The sequence below is a fragment of the Lutra lutra genome, chromosome 8, assembly GCF_902655055.1.
Source record: "Lutra lutra chromosome 8, mLutLut1.2, whole genome shotgun sequence".
In the NCBI taxonomy this organism is placed as follows: Eukaryota; Metazoa; Chordata; class Mammalia; order Carnivora; family Mustelidae; genus Lutra; species Lutra lutra.
Window position 1 is genome coordinate 133,376,846 of NC_062285.1, and position 19,678 is coordinate 133,396,523.

Below are 19,678 nucleotides of genomic sequence, written 5' to 3' on the forward strand. Positions count from 1 at the left end.
TCACATAAAGTTCTTTATTACAGACCTACAAAAAATGAGAGAATTATAGATTACTCTCACTTGTTTGGGTTTCTTTTTTCCTTTTTCCTTTTTATAAAACAGCAGCAGGAAAGAAAAAGGCAGGAGGAAGACGGGCCAGGCACCGGGGTGTGGATCAGAAGGAACCAGGGAGATGCGGGCTGAGAGGTCACTGCCAGCTGGCCTGGGGCTCCCTCCAGCATCCCGGGAGAATGGACTAGCCCTGTGGGAGCAGACAGAGGATAGTGGTGGTGGTGGGGGGGAGGCGGCTGTCCCCAGATCAGCAGCAGCACCATTCCTCTGGCACTCAGCCGGGCTGGAGGCACGCGAGGCTCCCGTGTTTGGGGGCCCGATCTCCGAAGCATGGGCCCGCAGGGGCCGGACAGAAGGGAGGAGGCAGGAAGGGCCAACACAGAAGGGCTCTGAGTTCTATCGGGGACCCTCCTGGCACCATGGGGGTTCAGGGGGCGAGGGCGACCAGGCCTCCTCCCTGCTTGTCAGCCAATGAGCTTCTTCAGGAAGGCCTCCAGCTGGTCCTCGTCCTTGATGCCCACAAACTTGTCCACCACGTCCCCGTTCTTGATGGCCAGCACGGTGGGCACAGCTGATACCTACGTGGAGGAGACGAAGGGAGACCAGGTCACCCGGAGACGGACTTTTCTCAACGGCCGTTCCCCAGCCTTTGTGAAGGCTGGTGGTGTTCGGAGGGCAGTGACTGCCCAAGCGGCGGGCAGGGCCCTTTCCCTAGGTGCAGGGGTGCCTCAGGGCCTGAAGGTTCACCCGCTGGAAAGACTTTTCCACTGTGGGCTCCCGGCATTCCCCTTCCTTCCCCAACCGCAGGACTGACTCACTGGCCCAGTGGTTTGGCTCCAATGGAGGAGGGATGAAAATAGCGCACACAGCTGCGGGCCAGGGCGGGGGGCAGGGGGGAGCTCCCCAAGGGGCAATCCGGCCTAGCGCGGGGGAGACGCAGAGATGTGAGGGTCTGAGTCCTGGCTCTGGCGCTCCCCAGCAGGCCGCACAGCCCTCAGGGGTTCGGCGCCCTCTTCTGTAAAATGGGGGCGACAGGATAGACCTTCAAGGCTTAGGACAGAGATGAAAGATTCACAGATAAAGCTGGGTGGTTGGGAGCTCAGGCTCTGGAAGGGGCTGACCTGAAGCCAGGCCACTCTGCAGAAGCCCCTTCATTGCTCCGTCTCCTTGTTCCCATCTGCACAATGGAGCCACTGAGCGCACCCGTTCCAGGTCCAGGGGCTGCACCAGGTAAGGCGAGCAGTCTCAGCGCCTTGCAGGGCCCTCGAGGGTCAGACCTGGCTGCGCCCGGTATGCAGGGACGTTCAACAAATGGTGGCCACAGAGAGCGTGTCCGAAAAGTCTAACAGGCCCCGTCGCTCGCTGCTGTGAACGGCCAGCAGGGTTCAGAAAGTCACTAACTCATACTGGACGGTGTGGAAGGGCTCAGCCATATATGAGCTGATGTTTATTTATCAGGGGGGACGGAGGGCAACATTCTTGGCCTATGAAGCATTTTCTCAAGTTCCCTCGGGGGACCCGTACAGATTCCATGGCACGTCCACGAGGCCCACTGCCTGCTGTGGCATCGAGCATTTTCTGCAGCCTGGGCTCCCTGCCTGACATTTGTAGACTTTTTTTTTTTTTTTTTAAATGGATAAACAGAACAAGATAAACATTCTTTTCTTACACATGTTAACTACAAAGTAACAACAGCAATTTACACAAACATACCAAGTTTTCATGAATTCTGAGTGCGGTCCTGCCCATGAGTCACCCTGGGGAGCCAGACTTGAGAGTTCGAAAGGCGCCCAGGTCAGTTACAAGAGAACCGAAGGCCACACTGGCCCGCTCTCCAGTCTTGGGGGGCTGCCCCCACGTCCCCACTGACTTCCCATGGCAGGCCCCGCCCTCCTCCCCTAACAGGCTCTGGGTGGATAGACAGCAGGGGAGATGATGCGGTCCCTGTTCGTATGAGTCCCGTGAAACCCCGTCAAGGACTGTCCTGGGGCTGATGCAGGTGGCAGAGGGAATGTGCAGGGAGACCCACGTGGCAGTGGGCTGACCATACGTGTGCCCGTTTGTGGTCCTACCACTGGCTCTTGCCCTCATTGTTCATGGCTGTGATACGCGAGGTGGCATGAAGGGCAGAGCTCCAGCGGGCAGCCTGCCCTGTCTCCAGGCACAGGCCAGGGCCCAGGGAGACTTGGTGCAGATCGTACCATGGGATGCCTCAAGGCGGGCATGGAGCTGCGTGTTTTATCTTTTTTTAAAAGATCTTATTATTATTATTACTTTTTTAAGTAATCTCTATACCCAACCTGGGGCTTGAACTCACAACCCGAGATCAAGAGTCACACACTTTGGGACGCCTGGGTGGCTCAGTTGGTTGGGCGTCTGTCTGCCTTCGGCTCACGTCATAATCCCAGGGTCCTGAGATGGAGCTCTGAGTTGGGTTCCCGGTTCAGTGGGGAGCCTGCTTCCCCCCCTCTCCCTCACTATCTCTGTCCCCATCTCTCAAATAAAATACTAAAAAAAAAAAAAAGTCACACAGAAAGAGCCAGCCAGGTGCCCCCAGAGCTGTGTTCTTATGCGCCCTCTAGTGGCCTGTGAGGGCAGCTACGGCGCCTGGAGTCCACCCACTCCACTGAGGGACAAGGCTCAAGCCCTAACTGGATTCCACCCCGTCCTGTTTCTGGAACTGCATAAAAACTATATGCTGGTGCATGAGAAGGGGCCTAATGGCTTTTACATGTCCTCTAAGTAGGACTACGCTGGCCGGGGTGGCTGGGAGTGGTGTCAGTTCTTAGGGACACCAGACCAGTCCTACCATGATCACATCCGTGCAAATGCAGACACAGCCACGCTGCAGACATAGAGCAGACATTCCAAGGTCTAGTCCTTACTGACCAAGGGCGCTCTTCGGAGGGGGAGCCTAAATCAGAAGAATGTACACAGCCACACGCTTGCCAGAGGCTGTTTTTTCCAAGACATGGCTGGAGCACCTGGGCTGGGATTGGGCTTCCCTCCCCGCAAGGAGGAGGATGTGGCTTTGCTTGTAAACACGGCCTTAAATGGAAGCGCGCGGGTCCTTGGCACACTCCTCTGGAATGTGATCCAAGTGGAAGAGGGGCCGCAGGGTAACAGGACCGCTGCTTCCCTCTGCGCTCTGCCCGAGCAGCTGGAGGGAGGACCAAGGGATGCGCGGAGATGTGCTGCTCCTCCTGCTCTGTGATGCCACCTCCTGGAGCCTCCCAGGCTGGGCCAGAGATGCTGAGACCTCAGGGCAGGGTGTGTGTGTGTCCGTGTGCGCACATGCTCGTGTGTGTCTGTCCCCACTGACCTCCAGCCCAGCCCCGCACTGCTGCGGAGCTCAAGGATCCTGCAGAGACTTCCCAGCCTCCCCTCCCCCCATCTGTGAGGCCCTACCAAGGGACAGGGACCGTGCCAGCTGTCACACAGGTCGGAGACTCCTTCTCGGCTAACTGCAGAACTAACGCAAAGGAAAATATGACCGGTGGTGAGGCTGCTGTGTACTGGGGGTCCTCAAGTGTCGGGGAGATGCTAACCACTTGCGGACACGACCTCATAAATTCGTGCCTCAAGGTGGGGTCACCTTACAGATGAGAAGACCAAGGCCCGAGAGCGAAGTGACCAAGTGGCGGAGCTGGGGTCTGACACAGGATCTATGACTCTGCTGTCCCTGATGTCTCACCGTGCCCCGAGCTGGCCTTGGAGCTCCTGAGCCCTGGCAAGGCAAGGAAGCACAGGTGGGGAGGTGCCGAAAGGCTGACTCCATACTTCAAATAAGAAGCTTCTGGATGTAGGAGAATTCTTGCAAAAGGCTATTATTATGATTATTACTTTTTAAAGATTTTATTTTTTTCTTAAGTCATCTCTGCACCAGTGTGGGACTTGAACCCACAACCCTGAGATCAAGAGCTACATACACCACTGACTGAACCAGCCAGGTGCCCCAGGCAAAAAAAAAAAACCTATTATTTAAAAAAAAAAAAATCAGGGGTGCCTGGGTGGCTCAGTGGGTTAAGCCTCTGCCTTCGGCTCAGGTCCTAATCCCAGGGTCGTGGAATGGAGCCCCGCATCGGGCTCTCTGCTCAGTGGGGAGCCTGTTCCCCCTGCCCTCTGCCTGCCTCTCTGCCTACTTGTTGATCTGTCAAATAATAAATAAAATCTTTAAAAAAAAAATCAAATCCGGGGCGCCTGGGTGGCTACAGTGGGCTAAAGCCTCTGCCTTCGGCTCAGGTCATGATCTCAGGGTCCTGGGATCGAGCCCCACATCGGGCTCTCTGCTCCGCAGGGAGCCTGCTTCCTCCCCTCTCTCTCTGCCTGCCTCTCTGCCTACTTGTGATCTCTCTCTCTCTCTCTGTCAAATAAATAAAATTAAAAAAAAAAAAAATCAAATCCAGGAGCGCCTGGGTGGCCCTGTCAGTTAGGTGTCTGACTCTTGATCTCAGCTCAGGTCTTGATCTGATCAGGGTCGTGAGTTCAAGGCCCACGCTGGGCTCTGAGCTCGGAGCCGGGCATGGAGCCTACTAAAAAAAAACAAAACAAAACAAACAAAAAAACTAATCCAACTGTGCAACATTCTGGAAAAGGCAAAACTATGGAGACAGTAAAAAGATCAGTGGTTACCAGGGGCCCAAGGGGAGGAGGGAGGAGAAAGTGGAGCACCGGGGACTTAAGATGGTGAAACTCTTCTGTACAGAACTGTGATGGTGGATCCACGTGACTGCACACTTGTCAAAACCCATGAGACGGACACCACCAGGTGGGAATCCTCGCACGCCCCCTAGAAGGTCAGCAGAGGCCTTTGGAACTTTTACTTCTTGATGTTTGGTTCCACATGCTGCCAGTGGTCACTGAGAAGCCTGCAGGAAAGCAGGGTCTTCGGCTCTTCCTAGACCTACTGATTCCTCATCTTTTTTTTTTTTTTTTTTTTTTAAAGATTTTATTTACTTATTTGACAGAGATCACAAGTAGGCAGAGAGGCAGGCAGAGAGAGAGGAGGAAGCAGGCTTCCTGCGGAGCAGAGAGCCCGATGTAGGGCTCAATCCCAGGACCCTGGGATCATGACCTGAGCTGAAGGCAGAGGCTTAACCCACTGAGCCACCCAGGAGCCCCTCCTAATCTACTTTTAAACAATATCCCAGATCATATGAATGTTTGTGAGGCACTGATCTAGAATACTTTTGAAGTATGGGGTATGGTAATAATTGAAGTACTATGCTCTCCAGCTATGAAATATTACTACTCAATGAACTGTTCTATGAAGTTATGTGAAACATTAAAAGGGAAAAAATTCAAATAAAAGCTTAAATCACCCCAAATTGTGACAATGATTGTATTGGGATTCTAAGATGACAGGTGACTTTTCCTCCTTATTATTTATTACTGGCTGTTCTTCCACTGCTTTTTAAAGGGTCTTCTTCTTTATATGAGGAGAAAATAAAAGAATAACAGCTCCAAGTGGGAAGTCAGAAGAAGCCCTGAAGGAGAGCACAGAGGCTCCAGGGCCCATGCTGGGATCCGCTCTTTGCCCCTGTAGCTGGCAAGGTCCGAATGATTAGGGAGCGCCCGGCCGTCCAGTGGGGACGAGTTGCTGGGAGAGGAGAGCTTTTTTTCGGCCAAGTCAGGGCAGTGCACAAACAGCGTGGTTGGGGCTGGTGGGGGGGGGGCATCGAAACCCCAAGGCCCCCAGGCTTTCCCTTCCTTCTCCTTTGAGAGACAGTGGAGTTCTAGAGTGGGCAGCTGACCGAAGCAGAGGTATGGGGCAAGGGGAATTTGTGTGAGGAAGGAGACTCACCCTGAGGGTGTATGCTGGGCATGGACTGGGGCTGAGGGGACTGGGGGGTGAGGGGGAGTTCAGGAAAACTCGGGGAGAGGCGCCAAATTCCCTGAATATAATTTAAAGTACTTTCTCCCACATGTTCACCCAACACTTGGAAAAGGAGGAAGCTGTCTCAGGAGGTACTATGGATCTCTCGGCTGAAACTTCTTCCTCAGGCTGTCTTCCAGAACAGGTGTGAAGGAAGGAAGGAAGGGTTAGGGGAAGGGGTCAGGACAACCCCGGTTGGAGCTTCCTTAGCACTGCAGTGACATCCACCCGGGGCCTCACAAAACAAGGAGGCCGGGACCAGGTGATGCAGGCCCAGCCGCCCCGAGGTCCTCCTGAGTGACCTGACAGCGGTCAGAGGGAGGAGTGAGAAGATCCTGTAAGGGGACCCTCCTCCAATACACACACTTTCCAAGCCTAACTATAGGACCTTGGTGGTCAGCCTGACATCACCAGGCTCCCTGGAATGCGGGTGGGGACAGGTTACTCTTCTTCCGGTCCGCACCAGCTAACCACAGCTCCTGAACCACGGCTGGCGCTCAGGGTGTGTCTGCTGAGAGGTTCCACTGGCTGAGGGTGACTGCTGTGGTGTCAGGAGCTGGCCTGTGACACCTTATACTTGCCGGTCACCCTGGGGAATGTTCTACCGCTCCAATCCCAAGCTCTTCCCCGTGATGTCTCACTGTGCCCCATGCTGGCTTCGGAGGAGGGAGGGATGGACAAGTAGGAGAAAGACAGGGGCATCTAAATGGCCAGTAAGTGTCCCCTGGACTGAAAGGTCAGTGGGAGGGCTTCAGAAAAATAGCACCTCGGGGCACCTGGCTGGCTCAGTCAGTAGGGCATGTGACTCTCGATCTTGGGGTTGTGAGTTCGAGCCCCCTGTTGGGGGTATTGTTTCCTTAACAAAACAAGCACAAAAATAGCAAGTCATCCCTCCCCACCAAGCCCGTGTAAGCAGCCCAGTGTCACGGACTCTTCCTTCAGTAAGGCCCCCTTCCCCACCTGCAGTGGTCATCGGTGGCCATGCCTGCCCAACATCTACTTCCTTTGCCTCTGTCTGGAGCAGATGTTTCCGTGGATGACCACTCCCACCCCAGCACAACAGGCGGCCAGCTTATCCTCACCCCAGCTGGAGGCCGCATGGCTACCTGGTGGTCTTGTGAGCGCTGAACCTGGACTTACAAACTCGGAAGAGAACAGGTCCCCTCTTCTAGTCACTGGCTACCCAGAAGGAAGGAAGGATGGAGGCTCAGTCTGGCCAGATCTTCAGGAGAACCAGAAATTTGGATTTTCATGTGAAATCTCTGTTTTAGATACAAACATCTGGTTCACTATTTGAAAAAAAGAACCCAAAGGCCAGGTCAAATATGTTGGGGAACCAGATCTGGCCACGGGCCACCAAGTATGGCTCGATAAGAACAGTATCCTCATCATGGCTTTCCCGACCTCTTCCCCTCTGGCGTGGCCAACTTCCCTGGCGTGGCCAACTTCCCCAGCGGCCTGTGCTCTCACTCCCTGCTCAGTTCTCCACACTGGCCATCCAGCCACAGTGCACCTCTTCCCTTTCTCTAGCTGTCCCGGTCTCCGAGGCCAGGAGGATGCCCTCACACCACATGCATCTCCCACTCCAGGCAAATAGGCACTGCTATCCTGTGAGCAAACTGGGCTCACCCTGACCATAGGGCCTTTGCATCTGATGTCTGTTCTGCCTAGATTGCTCTTCCAAAGAGCCGCCTGGTTTACTTCCTTACTCCAAGTCTGCTCGGATGTCAGCTTCTCAGAGAGGTATTCCTGAGCCCACCTTTTTATTTGTTTATTTATTTACTTATTTATTTTTAAAGGAAGGTCTACAGCCAATGCAGGGCTTGAACTCACAACCCCGAGATCAGAGTTGCATGTTATCACAGAAACAGCCCGGTGTCCCACCATCCACCCTTTTAAAAATGAACCCCTCCCCAGCCCCATGCTTAGCCCCATGTCCTCTTCCTGATTTACTTTTCCCCACAGTACCTATCCTCTAAAGCAGGGGTCAGTGAACTATGACCCACTGGCCAAACCCAGCTTGCTGCCTAATTGTGTGAATAAAGTTTTATTGGCACACGTCTACACCCATTTGTTTATACACAGTCTCTGGCTGCTTTCAATGGCGGCTGAGTATTTGCAACACAGACCAATGGCCCGTTAAGCCTCAAATCTGGTCCTTTAGAGAAAAAGTGTGCCGACCACCCATGAAAAATACTAGAGGGGCGCCTGGGCGGCTCAACTGGTTAAGCATCTGCCTTTGGCTCAGGTCATGATCCCGGGGTCCTGGAATCGAGCCCCGCATTGGGCTCCTTGCTCAGTGGAGAGTCTGCTTCTCCCTCTCCCTGCTGTTCCCCCTGCTGTGTACCCACTTCTCTCTCTGACAGTAAATAAAACCTTAAAGAAAAAACCAACCAGCTAGAATGTAGGCTCCACGAAGGCAGGGATTTTGTCTGCTTTGTCCACTGCCTTATGAGCAACTGAGAGACAGCACCTGGCATTTAAGAGACACCGAACACACACACCAGCGAAACACGTAGGACTCCCTCCTGTCTCACTGTGTGCCGTGCGCTTGGCCCTTCTTCTCATGCATCCTCCATGGCCCCACTTAGAGGTCCCCCTAGTGGGAACCATCCCTCCTTCCCCACCACCGCCCCAGCAGTCAGTCCCTTCCGCACCTCTGCTCTCAGCACTCCTCACCATACCGTGAAATGAAATGTCTACCTGTTGTTCTTTTGCTAGACTAAGAGTGCTGCACACAGGGAATTTGTCTTCCTTGTGCCAGAGTCGCGAATGCCCGGCATGTGGTGGGGCTCCCACGTAACTACTGATTGAATATGAGCACGGGTGAGTATATGAACGAAGGAATGCACCCATGTCCCAAGATTCAGAGAATAAGCTGGTGTTTTGGATCACACATTCCACTTCTTAAAGGTGGTAAAGGGACATGAGTGGTTCAGAACCTCAACAGGTCACATCCGCAAAGCGCTCTGAACTGAGCGCACTAGAAAAAACTGAGACGCCCCTTATTGGCTACTGGTGGCCCCCAAGCCATGTCCCGCCCCAGCTACCCTAGGGCCGCAAGCACCCCCCATACCAGCCGCTCTGGGGCAGTCCTCCGCCACCTCATACCTCATATTCTAGGGCGAGGTCTGTGTGGTCATCAATATCCACCTTGGCCATCACCACTTTTCCGTGCTGCTTGGCCACCACCTTCTCTAACCTTGGCCCCAGGATCTTGCACGGGCCACACCACCTGACAAGGGGAGAGAAAAGGCGTGCAGTCACCGGAGCGCTCAGCAATCGATCTTCTGCCTCCCCAGAACCCTCCCTGGAACTACATCTTGCCGAGGGGCCTTCTGCCCCTCTCAGTTCTGTGTATGGCAACTATGAACCTGTAATGATGATATGCCAAACGATAAAGCCAGCACTCTGCAGCAGGGGGAATCTGCAGGGTCCCGGGCTTCTAAAACACAGTCCATGTCAGAACACAATAGAGAAATACACTGTCATCCAGAAAATGTGAGACTTGAAGTTAAAAGATCTGGGTTCAAACAGACTCCTCACCAGCCAGTTGACTGTCCTGGGCCTCAAAGTTTCCTCTTTTCAAGTAACAGAGATTATGCATCTCAAGGCAGTGAGGAGACAGCCACTAAGGCAATGGGGCTCAGGGTGCTCTCTAAAATGCGGACTTACTTCACACACTTCAGGGGCCCAGAACCACAGGGAGGAGAAGCCAGTACTAGGGAGCATCTCCAACATCCTTGTCACTATGCCAGGATCTTCTCTGTTTTTACTGCCCAGAGCCCTCAACCCCACAAAGAAAAACACCTTCCTAAGAAACTAAGGACCATACAGGTCCTGGAGGCAAGGTCCCAGAGTCTGACAGGCATCCTGGGACTGCAACCCAAGGCTGTCCTCCAAATGTCTTCTTTGAGCCCTGGGTTATTCTGTGATTCCCCAGGCCCTGGGTCCATGCTGGCACTGCACTCATCACAGGGGCGCCCCTTTGGGTGGTGAGCTCCGCGACGACAGGCTGTCATCTCCAGGGCACTAAACAAACTCACGTCTTATTTTCTGGTCAGAGAAGAAAATGAGGCATCATCCCACTTATCATTCATTTTGGGAGTCCTCGCTATACGAGGAAGGGAGAAAGCTCTGCTGGCCATGAGCCCCTGGCCGACGACCCTTATTTTAAGTCTCAGCCTTTAAAAAACCCCTTCTGGGGACGCCTGGGTGGCTCAGTTGGTTAAGCAGCTGCCTTCGGCTCGGGTCATGATCCCGGCGTCCTGGGATCGAGTCCCACGTCGGGCTCCTTGCTTGGCGGGGAGCCTGCTTCTCCCTCTGCCTCTGCCTGCCATTCTGTCCGCCTGTGCTCGCTCTCTCTCCCTCTCTCTCTGACAAATAAATAAAATCTTTAAAAAAATAAAAATAAAAATAAAAATAAAAAACCCCTTCTGGCCAGAGATTTCAGTTAATTGAACTCACAACACCTAAAAACCCAGCTTGTAAGATCTTATCTCCTATTATAAGTGAAGAAGGGGAGGCACAAGGACATCAAACGGCCTGCGCAAGGCAACACGGTGAGTCAGAGAGAAAGAACGGGAAAGAAAGCAGAACCATCTGTCAGAGATTTGCCCAGAAGGTCTCCCAACTTCTAACCCAGCCTACACCAGGAGGCCTCAATCTGAGGGGTTTGTCAAGTTCTTTTGTGGCCAGCTGGCTAGTCAGGACCTGAAGTCTGGAAATGAGGAAGGCCATGCTAACAATCCGAAGGCTACAGGCGTTTAACTATTCCTACAACCCACTTCTACAGCACTGAAAAGAAAACCCTGCCCATCCCCCGTGTGCTTGGGCAGCACTACGGTGCAACGATAACTTTCTGCCAGCCCTTTCCCGCTTCGGTGGCAAGATGTTAAAAATCAGCTTATCTGCAAGGCCAGGAATTGGTGTCCACCCAAAGCCAGATGATGTGACCGTCCTATTTTTCCTGCTTTGGTCCAAGTTGAAGGGGCCTCTGAGCCATTTGGAGAGTGAGATACAGAACGTGAGTGTTTCTCAGCTCCAATGACCGTGAGCTCTGAAGACTGTTCACTAGTCTGTGTCCTATCAGACTACACTCAATCTTTGAGTGCGAGGGGTGGGTCTTACCGGTCTTCGGAATGAGACTGTGTCTGAGAAGTATGAAACACAGGACTGAGACACAACAGGTACTCAACAAATTCCTGCACAAGAAACACCCCAGTCTTCTGCTGACCCCCAGGACTCACTGTGCATGGAAATCCACAACCACCGGTGTTTCACTGTTGACAACTCGGTCTTGAAAGTCGGGTCCATCCTGGATGTTAAAGGTGGTTGTGCACACTCTGGTGGTGTATACTGACCGGGCTTGGTTGGGTGTTACTGTCAGGTTACCAGGACTGCACTGCGGGGTCCTGAGGGTGACGGGTGCCCACCGACCCTGAGGGGGCTTCCTGGAGATGACGGAGGCCAGGAACCTCCTCAGGAGAAGTCGCTGAGCCATCTGTGAGGGAAAAAGGCAGGAAGAGTGCAGGAAGTCAACACACCAGGAAAAGAAAGGTATCTGAGCAGTACTGGGGGGCAGTGGTTCAAGATTCAGGGCATGAAGAAGAATGCCAGGAAATGATACTAAGATTTCTGGAGTAGAGGTTAAGTGAAGAATGAGAATCAAAAGCAGAAGGAATCGCAAACCAGGACAGGAAAACTGGGCTGACAACGAAAACGAAATCAGGATGTGGAAGGAGTTACAACAGAAGCGAGGGAGGAACCTACATTTACGGGGCACCTGCTAAGGGCCAAGTCCATCCCCATCCCCAAGTGCCCTACACACGTTACGGTTCTGCCAGCTCACCCTGGAGGAGGTTTCTACAGTATTGCTCGCATCACAGATGAGGAGTCCGAGGCTCAGGTAATGTGACATGCCCAAAGAAACCTAACTATTAAATGAGAGTCAACACTGGAACCCAAGGCCGTCTGCAAATTCTTTATTACTCATTTAACAGGCATTTTAATGGGGAATTACGGGAAAAGGGTATTGTCAAAGGATCAAGAAAGAGGAATCGAGACAATTCGAGGGGAACTAAGAGGCTCAGGAACAGGAGTGTGTGGGGGGGATTCTAAAAACGAAAGGACCTATCTGAGGAAGGACTGGGGAATCGGACGCCACCGGGGATCCCGCCCAACGAAGGAGAGCCCCCCCCCCCTCCGCCCGCTCGGCCGCCGGACAGCGCAGGAACAGGCCCGGAGCGTGTCTCCGCCACGACACCACCTCGAGCCACCCCCACGAGCCTCCTACCTCCCTGCAGCGCGAGCGGAGGGATGCACAGCCCGGCCCTCCCCGCTAGTCAAGGGCACTCCCGCCGTCACTTCCTCAGGGGAGGACCCTTCGAGCATTACTTCCGGGGACAGGCAACCTGGAGCATTTCTCTCCGCAATTTGAGGGGCGGCTTGGATTTTCCACCAATGGGGATGGCGGGAGACGGCATAGAGGAAGGGGTGGAGCTTCAGTTAGGGACCGGAAGAGGGGGAGAGAACGGAAGAAGGAGAGGGCCCCGGGGGGGGAGGGGGAGGACCGCGGGAAGGGGCGGGTCCTCGGGGGGGAGGGACCGGAAGAGGGGGCGGGCTCTTGGGGAAGGACCGGAGTACGGTGTGGCCCTTGGGGAGGGGCCGGAATAGGCGGGCGGGCCCTAGAAGAGGGTCGGGAAGAAGGGGACGAGGCAGGTGGTGGGAGCATAGGGGAGGTACCCATGGGAGAAAGGGGAGGGAGGAAGGCGTGGTTCCGGATCTTGCAAACTCTGGCACCGCCCACCGCTTTGCCTCAGTTACTTACAAAAACTGGAGGTGCGGAAGGTTCCTTCCCTCCATGTTGCAGATGAGGCAGCTGAGCTCTTCGAAGGCGGAGTGCTGGTCGGGGGCAGAAGACCCTGACTGGGCGTAAAGAGGACGTGTCCCAGGCTGGAGTCACAGATCGCGTCTTCCCCGCACCCTGAATTTACATTATTACCGCCACTCGGGACCTCGTGGCTCTAGAAATGTATCCCTGCCTTTTTCCTGCTCCTTGGCTTTGCTCAGTTTGAAGTGCTTTTCTTTCTCTCTCCACTTGGTGGAACATCTACTAATCACTTCTTACAATCACCTTTTTTTTTTTTTTAAAGATTTTATTTACTTATTTATTTGGCAGAGAGATGGAGAGAGAGCACAAGTAGGCAGAGTGGCCGGGAGAGGGAGAAGCCAGCTCCTTGCTGAGCAGGGAGCCCAACGCGGGGCTCTATCCCAGGACTGACCCGAACCGCAGGCAGACGCCTAACCAACTGAGCCACCCAGGCATCCCATCATTGTTTCTTCTTTGAGCAGCATTAATTGCTTCCTTCTCTGCAGTGCTTTGTTCCTAACTCTTGCATAACACATTGTACAGTGTCTGTCTCTTTCCCTAGACCATACGCTTCCTGACAGCAGGAATTTGTAGCTTTTATTGGAAGACATTTGCCCAGCAACCTGATACAGTGCCTGGCTTACAGAGGATGTTCCATAGAACTGCTTATTAAACAGTATCTTTGGATATCTCAGGGAATGGTTTGCAGAAAGGTTATAGGACTTGTCCAAGGTCACAAGGCAGGTGAATTGGCAGAGCTCCAGCTCACACTTCCATTTTGACCTACCTTCCAGCCAGTGGGAATCCCTTACAGTTCCAGAATTTGCTTAAATGTCTCTCCTCTCCCTGAGTTTTGCAGTTGCTACTCTCTATGACTGGAAGGCGTTTCCCTCTCCTCTCCATGGGAGAAAATGCTACTGGATACCAGATTAGGTATCATCTTTGGAAACCCTTCCCTGAGTCTGGAGTGGGAGACTTGTCTTCTGAACTTCCACAGCCTCTGTGCATCTGTTAGTCAATCACCACACTCAACACTCTGCTGGTACTGTTTCTTTTTCTTTGCTTCCACTGTATTTATTTATAAAAAAAAATGTTAAGGGGCGCCTGGGTGGCTCAGTGGGTTAAAGCCTCTGCCTTCAGCTCAGGTCATGATCCCAGGGTCCTGGGATTGAGCCCCGCATCGAGCTCTCTGCTCAGCAGGGAGCCTGCTTCCTCCTCTCTCTCTGCCTGCTTCTCTGCCTACTTGTGATCTCTCTCCCTCTCTCTGTCAAATAAATAAATAAATAAATAAAATCTTTTAAAAAAATGTTAAAAAGAAAAAAAAATGCCAGGCACCCGGCTGGCTCAGTCGGAGGAGCATGTGACTCTTGATGTCAGGGTTGTGAGTTCGAGCCCCATGTTGGGTGTAGAGATTACTTAAAAATAAAAATGAGGGGCGCCTGGGTGGCTCAGTGGGTTGAGGCCCTGCCTTCAGCTCAGGTCATGATCTCAGGGTCCTGGGATCGAGCCCTGCATCAGGCTCTCTGCTCAGCAAGGAGCCTGCTTCCTCCTCTCTCTCTCTCTCTCTCTCTGCCTGCCTCTCTGCCTACTTGTAATCTCTATCAAATAAATAAATAAAATCTTAAAAAAAAAGAAAAAAAATAAAAATGAAAAATATAGGGGCACCTGGATGGTTCAGTCAGTTAAGTGTCTGACTTTGGCTTAGGGCATGATCTTGGGGTCCTGGGATCGAGCCCCATGTCGGGCTCCCCATTCAGTGGGGAATCTGCTTGTCCCTTTTCCCTCCCCACCCCCACTCATTCTCTCTCTCACATAAATAAATAAATAAATAAATAAATAAATAAAATCTTTTAAAAAATGAAAAATCTTGGGCGCCTGGGTGGCTCAGTGGGTTAAAGCCTCTGCCTTCAGCTCAGGTCATGATCCCAGGGTCCTGGGATCGAGCCCCACATCGGACTCTCTGCTCGGCAGGGAGCCCGCTTCTTCCTCTCTCTCTCTGCCTGCCTCGCTGCCTACCTGTGATCTCTGTCTGTCAAATAAAAAAAAAAATCTTTATAAAAAACAAAATATCTAAGCAAGCAAATATAATTCACTCTCTGTTTTCCAAAGGCTCTCATCCTTCCCTCTTGCCCACATAACTCCTGACCCATTTCCTCAGGTTCAGTTCATGACCGAACCTGTTCACTGCCGATTTCACAGAAAACAGCCAGTGCCTGGGATGGAGGGGAAGAAGACAGGAAGAGGGCCACAATACTGTCCAGGTTTCATCCAGAGGTAGGCCAGGTGGCCATTCACAGAATTCAGATGAGAGGGCTGGTGGCCTCCCAATGACGGAGTCTCACTAAAGTGGGCTGGAGAGGGGATAGGGTAAACCGTCAGAGCATTAAAGGACATTTCATGGGCTCCATCAAACCCAGAAAAACCAATGCTAAGAGAAGGATGGAGAGTCCAGGGAGGCATGCTGGGACGTGTGGGAAGCCTATAGGGCACCAAGAGTCTTGTTCATTTTGACGGAAAAACTTCCTCGGGTGTGGGGAGGTCACAAAGATGCCCCAGACACTGAGAAGGGCCACGAAGGACACACGCGCAGTGGCCACAGACCAGAGCCGTGGGGCTCCTGCTTCTGATGCAGAAACCACAAAATAGTCTCAGCTTCCTCCTTCCTCACTCCTCATGACACTGTCAGTTCTCGAAGGGTCCATGTGTCTCTCCACTGCTTACCTCAAGGCCTGGGGCGCTTTGGTAGGTGCTCAGTGATGTTTTGTTCCAGGAACAGAGCGCAGGAGCGTAAATCCCATCTTCTCATCCCAAATCTCATTTTTTCTGCCATATTACATGGCTCCATTAGACCCTTCCCATATCGCTGCCGTATTCCGCCTCCCTTCGTCTTGGCCATATTTGTTCCCTGTGCAATGGGCAGGTTCACTCCCTCGCTCCCCCAGCCTGCACAGCCACAGCCATGCGGGGACCTTCCTCCGGGATGGGGGAGGGAATCTCCCTCCTGGTCATCAGCTCCATCAGCCTCCCACGTCCTAGACTGTCCATCACAGGCAGGAGACTAAGTGTACCGGCAGATGCGGCCCTCTCCACCCTGTCTGACCTCTTGCTTAGGCCTGGAGCCAGTGGTGGTAATCCACAGCGGGAGCCCCAGTACCTCTGGCTCCCCTGACAGCATCCCTTGGTGCAGCTGTTTTGCTAACACAGATGCCATCTGGCGGGGGTGCTGGCTCCCTTGCCTGTGCTCATTTCTGTTTTCCTGTACCTCCCTCACTTTCTCTTCCAATCGCTTCTTTTTTTTTTTTAAATTTTAAAGGTTTTATTTATTTATTTGACAGGGAGAGAGAGATTACAAGTAGGCAGAGAGGCAGGCAGAGAGAGAGAGGGGGTAGCAGGCTCCCGCTGAGCAGAGAACCCGATGCGGGGCTCGATCCCAGGACCCTGGGATCATGACCTGAGCCGAAGGCAGAGGCTTAACCCACTGAGCCACCCAGGTGTCCCTTCCAATCGCTTCTTAATCCTATTCGTCCTGTCTGCTGAAGGCACTTTCTGGTAGGCTGATTTCCCTGCTTAGTTCACATGCCGAATTCCAAAGAGGGACCAGTCCTGCTTATCCTAATTCCATAGTCACTTCACCTCTTGGCCTCAGGCTTCTCATCTGAGCAATGGGAAGAATGATGCCTTCCTCAGAGGGGCTGTGAGGCTGGCCGAAGGACCGAGAATGGGGCCTAGCACATTGTCAGTGCCTGATGACTGATGAAATCTCTCTCCCCCCCCCTCTCTCTCTGCAGGGAGAGAGCCTCTGACAAGGCAGCCCTCACAGTAGGCCACAGAGGGTATCCTCAGCTCCATGCTGGTGCATCTGCCCAGCCAGAGCTCCCCGGGCATGGATCCAGCTCAGGCACCAGGCGGCTCAGGGCACAGGTATGAGAGGAGGGGAAGAGAGCCAAGGCTAGCAGCCTGAGCTAGGGGTAGCTTATACTGCTGTCTCTTGCTGAAATTTACTGCAGTGGTTTTTAGACTGCAGGATGTGAGCTATCGGTGGGTTTGTGAAATCAATAGATGGGTTAGGATCCACTTTAAAACAAACAAATGGAATTGAAAATGTCAAAGTACATTGTATGTTACAAGGATGATTTTGTGCAACAGTTGTTGGTGTTATGTGTCTGTGTGTGTGTCCTGGGTTGTGATGTAGAATGTTTCTTGCTGTGGGTCGTGTTCAGAGGGTTTGGAAGTCGTTGATTTCATACAGAAGAGCTACCAAACAGCCGACACCGTGCTAAGCACCCTGCGAGTATCAACTCACTTCATCCTACAGCCCTGTGAGTTCCCATTTCGCAGATGGGGAAAATGAGGCGCATAGAGGTTACATAGCTTGTCCAGGGTTACCCAAATAGTAGGAGGTAGAAGCTTAAAGGTGTTCTACTGCCCCTAGCAAGGGCTGATTTGACTCTAGACTGCTGCTACCCACCTACGCCCCTTCAATCCCTACGGACCAGCCAGCCAGTCTAGGCCATCGGATTGCAACTGTGGGGCTCAAACCCAGGGCAGGGTGGGCAGCGGCAGGCAGGGGTGGTTCGCAGCAGTGGTCATTACCAGCAGTGTCCACATGGTGGCAGTGTGGCTCTCACAGTCTCCTCGGACCAGGCAAGCTGGGCCCAGCCCTGGTGCGCCAGCTCCGGTCAGGTCCAGTGCGGAGCAGGGCACTGGTGTGGGAGGCAGGTGCATCTCCGTGACCGGGTGTCCGAGGATTTCCGAGGGAGGCACTTTAGCAAAAAAACACCGCAGAGAGAGGTAGTGGGCCACGTCTAAGCTCATAGTGCTTCCGAGAGCTATTTTTCCTAGAGTATCCGCTTTCAGTTTCCATCTTGATGGTAATTGCTGGTTTCTTAAAAAAAATTTTTATTTTTTAATGTTTTTTTAAAAACGCTTTTGCATGGGACGCCTGGGTGGCTCAGTTGGTTAAGCAGCTGCCTTCGGCTCAGGTCATGATCCCAGCGTCCTGGGATCGAGTCCCACATCGGGCTCCTTGCTTGGCGGGGAGCCTGCTTCTCCCTCTGCCTCTGCCTGCCATTCTGTCTGCCTGTGCTTGCTCTCTCTCCCTCTCTCTCTGACAAATAAATAAATTAAAAAAAAAATCTTTAAAAACGCTTTTGCAGAACTGTTAGAACTGTGAGGTACACCTTGCAGTTCGAGAAGCTGGTTTCGTGTTCTGCGGTGATTCATGTTCTGTCGTGCTTCCAGCAGTCACACAATATCCCCTCACCCCTTCCTGAACGTGATGTCTGGACACCGGAGCAGCACCATAACCTTTAACTCCCCGACCGGCCACCGTGCATTCCTGGGATGGCAGGTCTGGAGTGCTGTGACTGTCAATGCAGGCAGGCGTATGCTGTGGGCCCTCATGTGCCCACCCGCCCCCACCCTGTTGGACATGTGCAGGATGGGGGGTGCCAGGGATCATTCCAGATCCTGCCCGCTGTTGGGGTGAGATCTCCAGGCAGGTCTGGTGGCTCTGAGTCTGCAGGTGTGTGTTTTTAACAGCTCAACTCTCCTGTGCCTTTAACATGCTCTGTCATTAAGAGTTAACATGTACAAATCTCTTTGAAAAGGTATCCTTTAGAATCAACATTGGGTCTTGTTATGGACTTTCCCTGGAGGTACCGATCACAGACCCAGGCTGGGAAGGCCGGCCCCGAGTGTGCTGGCGTTAGGTCTCTGGGGCCCAGGTCAGTGAACATGTGAGCTTTGGAGTCACGTGGACCTGGAATAGATCCTGGCTCTGCCACTTACCCACCATGTGACGTAACCCATATAAACCCTGGTTTCCTCATCCGTAAAATGGGGCCGGCAGTATGGCCCTTAGATACTGTTTATGGATGGAAATCAAGTCTTAGAGAGGTCATGTGACTTGCCAAAGGCACGAAGGTAAAGGTAAGGGCAGGCTCACATCCAGATCTTCTGACTACGTGTCCTGGGTTCTTCCCACTGACTGCAGGGACGTGGTGGGGTTAGGTCTGCGGATAAGTATATATGTCTTTAGTTTGTTAAAGTGTTACAAGAATTATGATGAGGTCCCGTTGAATAAGAATGACTTTCGCTTCCTGAGCTTTCGCTTTTTCCTTTTTTTAAAAAAAGATTTTATTTATTTATTTGACAGAGAGATCACAGGCAGAGAGACAGACAGAGAGAGATGAGGAGAATGCGAGACTCTATCCCAGGCCCCTGGGATCATGACCTGAGCCGAAGGCAGAGGCTCAACCCACTGAGCCACCCGGGCGCCCTCCTTTTTTCCTTTTTTAAAAATATTTTATTCACTTATTTATTTTGGGGTGAGGGAAAGGAGCAGAGGGAGAGTGACAACCACACTTCACACTAAGTAGGGAACCTGATGTGGGGCCTGATCCCACTACCCTGAGATCATGACCTGAGCCAAAACCAAGAGTCAGTTGCCTAATCTACTGAGCCAGCCAGGCGCCCCCTGAGCCTTTGCTTACTGTGTAAAACATTCACCAGTGTCTTAGGGTTATTGTGAAGGATTAAACAGGATGATACAAGTCAAGGGCTCATGGTAAGTTCTCTTAGATTTCAATCTTGAAATTTATGGACATTTGTGTTATGGTCCAGCCTGTCTCTGTGTCTGTCTCTGTGAATGTACCATGTGCACCTGAAAGGACTATCTGTTCTATAGTTGCTGAGCGGTGTGTTCTATAAACATCTTTACTGATTGTTCTGGTAGCTGTTCTGCTAATTGTCGTGAGCAGGATATTAAAATCAAGTATGACTGTGAATTTATCTATTTCTCCCTTTAAATCTGTCCATGTTTTCTTCATTTATTTGGAAGCTTTGTTATTAGGCTCCTACAGATTTAAGATTGTTGTGTG

General features: G+C 52.4%; 1 protein-coding gene and 1 long non-coding RNA gene across 3 annotated transcripts in view; one reads left to right on the plus strand and one right to left on the minus strand.

The window, feature by feature from the left end:
- On the minus strand, positions 1-12,377 carry TXN2 (thioredoxin 2). Of its 2 annotated transcripts, none has more exons than XM_047741033.1 (4): positions 12,222-12,377; positions 11,176-11,429; positions 9,038-9,161; positions 1-629 (listed from the first exon to the last, which is right to left on the minus strand). In XM_047741033.1, exons 2-4 carry the CDS (start codon positions 11,427-11,429, stop codon positions 516-518), a joined length of 492 nt encoding a protein of 163 aa, XP_047596989.1. In that variant the 5' UTR covers positions 12,222-12,377; the 3' UTR covers positions 1-515. The 2 variants fall into 2 exon arrangements, with proteins under 2 accessions (XP_047596989.1, XP_047596988.1); XM_047741032.1 differs by lacking the exon at positions 12,222-12,377 and adding an exon at positions 11,778-11,798.
- Positions 11,759-19,678, plus strand: part of LOC125106661 (uncharacterized) — a 20,476-nt gene continuing 12,556 nt past the window's right edge. The window contains exons 1-2 of the long non-coding RNA XR_007129390.1: positions 11,759-11,834; positions 14,956-15,071. This is a non-coding gene — a long non-coding RNA (uncharacterized LOC125106661). The remainder of the gene's footprint in view (positions 11,835-14,955; positions 15,072-19,678) is intronic.

What these genes read in the sequence shown, in the direction of transcription:
- TXN2 (XM_047741033.1), bottom strand. Translation starts at nt 11,429, where the DNA reads ATGGCTCAGCGACTTCTCCTGAGGAGGTTCCTGGCCTCCGTCATCTCC. An exon ending in GTTGTGGATTTCCATGCACA is followed by an intron (nt 9,162 to 11,175) that starts GTGAGTCCTGGG and finishes TCCCCTTGTCAG; the next exon opens with GTGGTGTGGCCCGTGCAAGA. An exon ending in ACCTCGCCCTAGAATATGAG is followed by an intron (nt 630 to 9,037) that starts GTATGAGGTGGC and finishes TCCTCCACGTAG; the next exon opens with GTATCAGCTGTGCCCACCGT.